The sequence below is a fragment of the Empidonax traillii genome, unplaced genomic scaffold (genome assembly GCF_003031625.1).
Source record: "Empidonax traillii isolate 1590-97213 ecotype Southwest subspecies unplaced genomic scaffold, ASM303162v1 scaffold761:size885847, whole genome shotgun sequence".
NCBI classification, from domain to species: Eukaryota; Metazoa; Chordata; class Aves; order Passeriformes; family Tyrannidae; genus Empidonax; species Empidonax traillii.
This window is the reverse complement of record NW_020955954.1, coordinates 782143-790512: the sequence shown is the minus strand read 5'-3', so window position 1 is coordinate 790512 and position 8370 is coordinate 782143. Positions and strand designations below refer to the sequence as shown.

General features: G+C 61.9%; 3 protein-coding genes and 2 non-coding genes across 9 annotated transcripts in view; 2 read left to right on the top strand and 3 right to left on the bottom strand.

The window, feature by feature from the left end:
- DAZAP1 (DAZ associated protein 1) overlaps positions 1–161 on the bottom strand; it is a 22112-nt gene extending 21951 nt beyond the window's left edge. The window contains exon 1 of one of the 4 annotated variants that reach the window (XM_027901089.1): positions 1–161. In XM_027901089.1, coding sequence (XP_027756890.1) covers positions 1–27 — 27 coding nt within the window. In that variant the 5' untranslated portion in view covers positions 28–161. The other 3 variants (XM_027901087.1, XM_027901091.1, XM_027901090.1) reach the window with 3 other exon arrangements.
- Positions 162–997: 836 nt separating this feature from the next.
- On the top strand, positions 998–3154 carry GAMT (guanidinoacetate N-methyltransferase). The gene is made up of 6 exons (XM_027901093.1): positions 998–1237; positions 1499–1644; positions 1725–1788; positions 2071–2138; positions 2220–2330; positions 2425–3154. Exons 1-6 carry the CDS (start codon positions 1054–1056, stop codon positions 2563–2565), a joined length of 714 nt encoding a protein of 237 aa, XP_027756894.1. The 5' UTR covers positions 998–1053; the 3' UTR covers positions 2566–3154.
- Positions 3155–3685: 531 nt separating this feature from the next.
- NDUFS7 (NADH:ubiquinone oxidoreductase core subunit S7) lies at positions 3686–6433 on the bottom strand. 2 transcript variants are annotated; one of them, XM_027901094.1, is made up of 8 exons: positions 6380–6433; positions 6136–6172; positions 5901–5969; positions 5501–5615; positions 4750–4929; positions 4626–4672; positions 4286–4374; positions 3686–3876 (listed from the first exon to the last, which is right to left on the bottom strand). In XM_027901094.1, exons 1-8 carry the CDS (start codon positions 6402–6404, stop codon positions 3779–3781), a joined length of 660 nt encoding a protein of 219 aa, XP_027756895.1. In that variant the 5' UTR covers positions 6405–6433; the 3' UTR covers positions 3686–3778. The 2 variants fall into 2 exon arrangements, with proteins under 2 accessions (XP_027756895.1, XP_027756896.1); XM_027901095.1 differs by lacking the exon at positions 4626–4672 and having other exon boundaries at positions 6380–6419.
- A 154-nt stretch (positions 6434–6587) lies between these two features.
- On the bottom strand, positions 6588–6661 carry TRNAN-GUU. The gene has a single exon. It is a non-coding gene; the product is annotated as a tRNA-Asn (tRNA).
- Positions 6662–7344: 683 nt separating this feature from the next.
- Positions 7345–7417, top strand: TRNAF-GAA. Its single transcript has one exon. It is a non-coding gene; the product is annotated as a tRNA-Phe (tRNA).
- Positions 7418–8370: the final 953 nt, after the last annotated feature.

Here is an 8370-nt window from a genome sequence, read left to right as displayed (position 1 = left end):
CTCATCGGCGCCTCCCACGCTGTTCATGGCGGCGGCGGCTCCTCCGGGGCCGCGCCCGGCAGTGCCCGGCGGCGGCGGCGGTGCCAGCGGCGGGTGGCGGGGCCGCGGCGGGCGCTGCCGGCCGTGTCCCGGTGTCCGTGTCCCGGTTCCCCCCCCCGCCGCCCCCGGCCCGGCCCGGCCCCCCCGCCGCGCGCTCGCGCTCCCTCAGCGCCGCCGCTGCGCGCGCACCCGCCCCTCGCTACGGGGTCTCCGGGGCCGCGCCCAGGGAGGGGCGGGGCCGCGCGCGCGGGGCCAGGCGGGAAGGGCAGTCCGGGAGCGGGGGGGGCCGCGGGGTCCTAGTGCCGCCCATCAACAGGGTCCTAGTGCCACCCATCAACAGGGTCCTAGTGCCGCCCATCAACAGGGTCCTAGTGCCGCCCATCAACAGGGTCCTAGTGCCGCCCATCAACAGGGTCCTAGTGCTGCCCATCAACAGGGTCCTAGTGCTGCCCATCAACAGGGTCCTAGTGCTGCCCACCCGGGGGTGACACCCCCCCTCGCGGGGTCCTAAGTGCCGCCCACCCGCGGGGTCCTACTGACCCCCGCAGGGTCCTACTGCCCACCTCTGGGGTCGCAGCGCCCACCACTGGGTCCCAGCGTCCATCCACGGGGTCCCACTGCCCACCTGCAAGGTTCCCCACATGGCCACACAGGACTGCTGGTCATCCCCTCAGCAGTGCCCCCCAGGAGCCCGAACACCCCCTGCACCCCCCAGTTCTCCCCCGTGCCCCCCAGGTGTGTGACCACCCAGGCCTGGCAGTCCGTGCCCACCCCGCGGTGCCCCTATCCCGATAAGGGTTCCCAATCCCAATAAGGGTTCCCGATCCCGATAAGGGTTCCCAATCCCGATAAGGGTTCCCGATCCCGATAAGGGCTCCCGCTCCCCGCAGGGGCCCCAGCCGGCCCTGCACACTCAGCACTTTCCAGCCTGGCTATTTAAAGCGGGCCAAGAGCCGAGTGGCCCTTTCCCTCTTTCCCTCCCGGCTCATCCAGCTGCTCTCTGCTCCCGCAGCCATGAGCTCCGGGGCGGCAGCGGGACCCATCTTTGCCGAGGGCGAGGACTGCAGGGCAGCCTGGAGCGAGGCCACGGCCGGCTACGATGAGCCCGACGCCCACCTGGAGATCCTGGGCAAGCCGGTGATGGAGCGCTGGGAGACCCCCTACATGCACTCGCTGGCCACCGTGGCTGCCTCGAAGGGTAACGGGGCCACCCCCGGGCTCGGGGACGTGGTGGGGGCAAAGGGTCACTGTGGGATCAGCCAGGGGGTCAGCAGGTGACAGGGGCGCAGGGCCGAGCTCAGCTCCAGCAGCATCACACGCTCCCAACCTGCACCAAAAAAAAACAATCTGGGGAAAGAACGAGGCAGAATTTGGGGCTGGGGGGGTCCAGGGCAGAGCAAACCCAGGGCTATGTGTCCCTGGGGATGCCCGGCCCTCCCAGCTGCCCTCCCGTCCCCAGGCGGGCGCGTGCTCGAGGTGGGCTTTGGCATGGCCATCGCCGCCTCCAAGGTGCAGCAGTTTGACATCCAGGAGCACTGGATCATCGAGTGCAACGAGGGCGTGTTCCGGCGCCTGGAGCAGTGGGCCAAGGCACAGCCGCACAAGGTCAGCCCGGGGTGGGCTGTGCCAGGGCTGGGGGGTGCCTGTGCCCCCCTCACCTAAGCCCTCTGTCCCCCTGCCCGCAGGTGGTGCCCCTGAAAGGGTTGTGGGAGGACGTGGTGCCAACGCTGCCTGACGGGCACTTCAGCGGTGAGACATCCCCGGAGGGACAGGGAGGGCCTGGGTGGGGTCCCCATGGCAGAAGGGGGGGCACAGCAAGGCAGGAGCCCCGGGCAGGGGGGTGCTGGGACACCCCTGAATCGTAGAAAGCGGGGAAGCAGTTTGGCCAAGGTAGGGTGGGGACCGAGCCCACTCCATCCCATGGGACCTGGGAGAGACACTGGGGGAGCAGCAGCTGTGAGGGGGGGCCTTCCCCCAGCACTGGAGCCCCTGAGGGTCTGTCCCAGCTGATGGTCCCGCTGCCCCCGGCAGGGATCCTGTACGACACGTACCCGCTGTCCCAGGACACGTGGCACACGCACCAGTTCAACTTCATCCAGGTAACGTGGGGGGAGCCTGGAGGGGCTGCCAGGCCTGGGTGCTGAGCAGGGGGTGCCGAATTCCCTGGATTCCCATGGCAGGGTCACGCCTTCCGCCTGCTGCGGCCCGGGGGGGTCCTCACCTACTGCAACCTGACCTCGTGGGGGGAGCTGCTCAAGACCAGGTACAGCGACATCGAGAGGATGTTCGAGGTGAGCGACATTGTCCCCCGTGTCCCACCGCACCCCCCCTGCCCCCCGGACACCCCGAGCCAGGGCTGCCCCTCCCTCCCCTCCTCTCCCGCAGGAGACCCAGGTGGGGCCCCTGGTGCAGGCCGGGTTCAAGAGGGAGAACATCAGCACGAGGGTGATGGAGCTGCAGCCCCCCCCGGAGTGCCGGTACTACTCCCACCCCAGGATGATCACACCCACCATCCTGAAACACTGAGGGGAGCGGGACACAAACCCTGGGGACCGGAGGTACCAACACCTCTGACCTCCTCCTGACGAGAGAGAGCGAACTCGATTCATCCAGAGAGGGCTGGAGGCTTGGGATGGAACTCCAGCAGACAAAAGGACTGGAAGCTCCCTGCCCAGGAGCCCCCTGCCCCACAGGGGTCTTCTGGGCTCTGTCCAAGAAGATCCTACCCTGTTCTGTCCTCTCAGGGTTTCCACTGAAGACTCGTCTCCAAATTCCTCAATTAAGCTGGAATTCCAGGGCTTTGGCCAAAGGGGTTCCAGAACCAGCCATTTCCTCTAAAAACGGGATTATTTTGAGACATCACAGGGTGCCTTTCCACAGAAGAGCCAAATGATCCAAACCAGGCAGGAGAAACTGGGAAGACAGAGCAGTTTGAGGTGTTCTGAAGCATTTCGGCTGCTCCCGGGGCAGCTCCCCAGGGAAGTTTCCCAACACTTGTGGCCGAAGCCCCCGGCAGTGAGTCCTGACCCTGACACCCCCCTCCCAGCTCAGTAAATGTTTCCTCTCTCCCCAGAAGGGATAAAGTCCATTAAAAGGAATGAAACACCCAAACTGCTGTTCTGTTCCCGAGCTATTTATTTGTCTTTCCAAAGTGTGTTTGTCCCCCTGCCATGACCTTTCCCTATCCCAGACTCCTGGGATGCAGCCAGGACAGGCTGCTTTACCCCTACTCTGCTAAGGAGCTCTGCATTCAGGTTTATGAGGCAGATTCTGACTTCAAGCACTGATATTTTACTAAATTACACAAACAGAATGGCAGCCTGGCCCTGTGCACACAGATATTACAGGTTTATTAGCTCCTGTGTGGGAATTATCTACTGGGAGCAGGCAGTGAGTAAGGGAAGAGCTCGGGGATCACCTGGACATGTGTTGGTCTCAAAACTTCCCAATAAAACTAAAAAGCACACCCCAGCTTCTGGCCAGGCCTTTATGTCGTGATATGACATCACTCCGCTTCCCTCACGGGTTGTTCAGAACACGAGCCAACACACTGAGCGTTCCCAGATTCAGCTCCAGCTTTTTAGTCCCGTTTTTTTTAGTCGAGTTTTTCCACCCCAGGGATTTATTAAAGACAGAAGAGCACCTTGACCAGGTAGAGTTTTATTGAAGGCGCGTGAGGACCCGGATTTGTGCGTGACGTGAGCGGTGCCCGGGGGCAGAGTGGGGACATAAATAAAGGCTATTTCCTGTACCAGATCTGAATCCTCTTCTCCCGCTTGATTTTCCTCTGGAGCTGCAGGATCCCGTAGAGCAGAGCCTCAGCTGTAGGAGGGCAACCTGAGAGAGAGAGGAAGGAGAAGGATGGGCAGCCGCAGGGCTGCACCTGCCTGGAGCTGGAGCCAGCAGCAGAGGTGACAGCCCTGGGGTTTATCCCAAAGCTGGGACTTCCCCCTGGCTTTGTGGCTGGCACAGGCAAGAGGTTAAAGAAACTCAGCTGCTGGTGTTTTTCAGAAGAGGTCTTTATCAAACATAGCAATGCTCTGATCCCAGGCAAAGTGTGTCTCAACCACAGCTCACACCTCCCACAGCCCTGACAGCGACACCCCCAGCACAGCCCTCGCTGCAACCTCAGCCGAGCTCCCTGAAGCTGCTGCAGCTTCACCAGCACACTTTGAAACAGGAAAAACCTTCGAAACTCCCCTCCAGCTCAGTGGCAATGCCCGGAATTCCCTCGCTCCCGCCCTACCTGGCACGTAGATGTCCACGGGCACGATGCGGTCGCAGCCCCTCACCACAGAGTAGGAGTAGTGGTAGTACCCTCCACCATTGGCACAGCTGCAGGAGAGGGGCAGGGTCAGACCCTTGGTCAGCCCAGAAGGGGGGCAGGAGGCCAAGGGAAGGTGACCTTGGCAGGTGGGCACTGGGTGAGCTCCAGGGAGGGACAGGGCAGGTGACACCGCGGTCCTTCAGACCCTTCAGGAGCCTTGGCTGGTATATTTTTAGCCCAAATGCAAATTCCAGGATTGTGGACATACACAAACTCTTGGATTCTGGGAGACCACCCCCCAGGGGGTCCCGGCACCCACCTCCCCATGGAGACCACGTAGCGAGGCTCCGGCATCTGGTCGTAGACCTGCGGACAGGGATATTTATTTGGGGTCACCCCCGGCGCCCCCCGCGCCGATCCCAAAGCCCCCCAGGCCCCGGTACCTTGCGCAGGGCCGGGGCCATCTTGTTGGTGAGGGTCCCCGCCACGATCATGACGTCAGCCTGGCGGGGGCTGGCGCGGAACACGACCCCGAAGCGGTCCATGTCGTAGCGGGGGGCTGCCATGTGCATCATCTCCACGGCACAGCAGGCCAGCCCGAAGGTCATGGGCCACAGGGAGCTCTGTGGGGACACGGGCACAGCTGATTCCAGGGGGAAGGGCCTGTGAGGGTGGGGAGATCCCCAGCAGGGACACCAGGGCTCCTGCCTGGAAGAGGCACCTTCCCCAGAGACAGCTTTAGGTTATTTCCCCCTCCTGCATTCCAGGGAAACTCTCCCTGGTATGACAAAAAGGTAAGTTCTTGCAGACATGCGTGAGGGCCCCCACAGAGGGGGGGGCCAGGGGTGGTAAAAGCCCTGAGGGGAACACGGAGTGGCCCTTTCCCCAGGCCAGATGTTTGAAGCAGTTAATGTTCTTTAAGTCCAGTGTTCTCCACTTTGGAAACAAATTTTCCTCCCCCTCTCCCGCTGCCTGGCATTCTGGGGGTGCCTGGGCATTGTCTGACTTTACAGAGTCAGTCAGACAGAAGGGAAACGGAACAGGAGAAGTTCAAAGTGTGGGGGAGCTCTGTCACTGGACCCAAATGTCACCCTCTGCCCGTGTAACCCTGCCATGGCAGCTCTGAGCCTATTTTTATCCCGAGCAGCAGGGGACTCCAGTGTTTCCCTGGATCCCAGGCGTCCCGGGACTCACCCGCCGGGCCCAGTTGACCAGGTCATCGAGCTTGGTGACAATGTACTCGCCACGGCTGCTGGGGACAAAGGACTTCTTCTGGACCACAGCAGAGCTCTTCTGGGCCTGCACAGCGCTGCAGGGAACAGCACAGGGGGTCAGTCCCCGACTCCCTGAGCAATCCGTGGTACCTTGGACAAGGATGGACAATCCCACACCCTCTGGGGCCGGGGCAGAGGGGTCTCCCCCAGTGTGGGGTCTGGCGCTCAGGCAGAGCCTCTCTGCCCCACCGGATCACAGAGGGCCCCTGCCTGCCTGTCCCCAGGGGTCCCCCAGCCCCAGCTCTCCCTGGATTCCAGAGGGGGAGTGAGGGGAAGCCTGGCAGAGACAGACCGACCCCGCGGGGGAGGAGCTGCCTTACCTGTCCGCACGATCGGCCGCCGGCGTCTGGTGGAGCAGCTGAGCCTGGACAGGAGCCACAGCGCCGGGCCTGGGGGCAGAAACACGAGGGGGTGACAGGGTGACACAGCCCCTCCGGGGGGTAGAACAGCCCCGGGCCGGGGCTGCGGGCTGGAGGCCCCATCAAGGGCTGGGCTCCCACCTCCCCGACCCCCCGCGCACCCCAGCCCGGGGATCCCCCCGTTCCCGGCGCTCACCGCCAGCCCAGCGCGCCGTGCCCGGGCAGCCGGAGACCTGCAGGAGAGGACGGCAGAGCTCAGCCCGGACGGGTCCCCTCAGGGCGGCGGAGCCCCCTCAGGGGTCCGTCTGGGCTCAGTCCCGCTCTCTGTCCGCGTGCCCCGGGGGCTGTCGCGGTGCCCGCTCCCGGCCCGTCCCGCCCGGTGCCCGCTCATCCCCCGCTCACGGCCCATCCCGCCCGGTGCCCGCTCATCCCCCGCTCACGGCCCAGCGCCGTCGCCGCCGCCATTTCCCGCAGCCCTTCACGCAACCTCTGCGCGCGGTGCGCCCCCGAAAGGGGCCCGGCGCGCGCCGCCTCAGCGCTCCGGCGGGGAACGCGCGCCGCGGGCGCGGCCGTTCCGGGGGGCCCCCGGCGGTAAAACGGGACCGGGAGGGGCCGGGGCGGCCCCGGCAGGAAAAAAGGACGGGCGGCCGTCCCTGGGTGGGCTCGAACCACCAACCTTTCGGTTAACAGCCGAACGCGCTAACCGATTGCGCCACAGAGACCGCGCTGCCGCCGCCGCCCTGACCCGCGTGTGCCGTGTGTCCCTCCGCGTCCCTTGTCCAGGTGCCCTCGTGTCCCGAATCCCCGGCCCATGTCCCCCCGTGTCCCCTATCCATGCTCCGTGTCCCCCCCCGTCCCGTTTCCATGTCCCGTGTCCCACATCCCTGTCGTGTCCCGTATCCCACATCCCCCCCGTATCCCATAGCCATGTCCCATATTCCATAGCCATGTCCCATATCCCGTATCCATGTCCCATATCCCATATCCCTGTCCCATATCCCGTATCCCTGTCCCATATCCCGTATCCATGTCCCATATTCCATATCCATGTCCCATATCCCATATCCCTGTCCCATATCCCGTATCCATGTCCCATATCCCGTATCCATGTCCCATATCCCGTATCCCTGTCCCATATCCCGTATCCATGTCCCATATCCCATATCCCTGTCCCATATCCCGTATCCATGTCCCGTATCCCTGTCCCATATCCCGTATCCCGTATCCCTGTCCCATATCCCGTATCCATGTTCCGTATCCCATATCCCTGTCCCATATCCCGTATCCCATATCCCTGTCCCATATCCCGTATCCCTGTCCCGTATCCCATATCCCTGTCCCGTATCCCGTATCCATGCCCGCTATCCCGGCGGTGACGGCGCTGGGGGCGCAGCGGGGCCGAGCTGCCGAAATAGCTCAGCTGGGAGAGCGTTAGACTGAAGATCTAAAGGTCCCTGGTTCGATCCCGGGTTTCGGCAGCAGCTTCTTTTTCCTGCCGGGCTCGCCCTGCAAAAAGGAGTGTTTTCACCCCAAAAACGCTGCTGCTGGTTATTTTAACATTCCTGGGAATGCACGCGCCCGGGCAGGGATGGGTGACACTGGGGGGCTGTGACACTGGACCAACTGTAAAAACCATTATTAAATAAATTAATAATAAGTAAGTTAATGACCTGAGCATTGAAGAGGCAGCCAAGGTGAGGGAATGTGCATTAATTAGCACTGCACAGTCACTAACGAGCAGAGGGGAGGTGCCAGCCCATTGTAAATAGAGAACAAGAACAGAAACCAGTAAAGTTCATTTTCCTGCTCTCAGCCCTGTGATTAATAACAAGGAATCAAGACACTAGCAGAAAATATTACAGGCTCATGAGATATGTAAAAATAACCTTCCCCTGATGTTAGATGGGGTGGAAGCACCTCCCTGAGCACCAACCACCACAGATTAAAACACGAAATCAAACCAGGAGTACGGTAAATCAGGATTATCCCTGGGAGTGTCCAAGGCCAGGTTGGACAAGGCTTGGAGCAACCTGGGCTGATGGAAAACCCTGACCGTGGCAGGAGTGGGTGGGTTTTGAGGTCCTTCCAACCCAAACCATTCCAGGATTCCATGACTGGGGTGAAGGCAAGGAGAGGGGGGAGTTCTGCTTCCACTTTCACAGCAGTGGAGGGATTTTGATGGAGAAGGGAACACAGGGCTGATGTAAAGGAATTACCTCAGAGCACCTGGATCAAGGGCAGGAAACCCCTTCCCGACCTCTCGCTTCCAGAGGGCTGCTCCACAAACCCCTCATTAATTTTTTATCCCATCCCCTAAAACTCATTATCCCTCCTCACAAGTTTTAATAAAACCCTCCCCTCCTGTTCTGTTCCTGTAATTGAGGTATTTGAGATAAGGGGAATGAGGATTCCATAGTGAAACTCGTTAGAG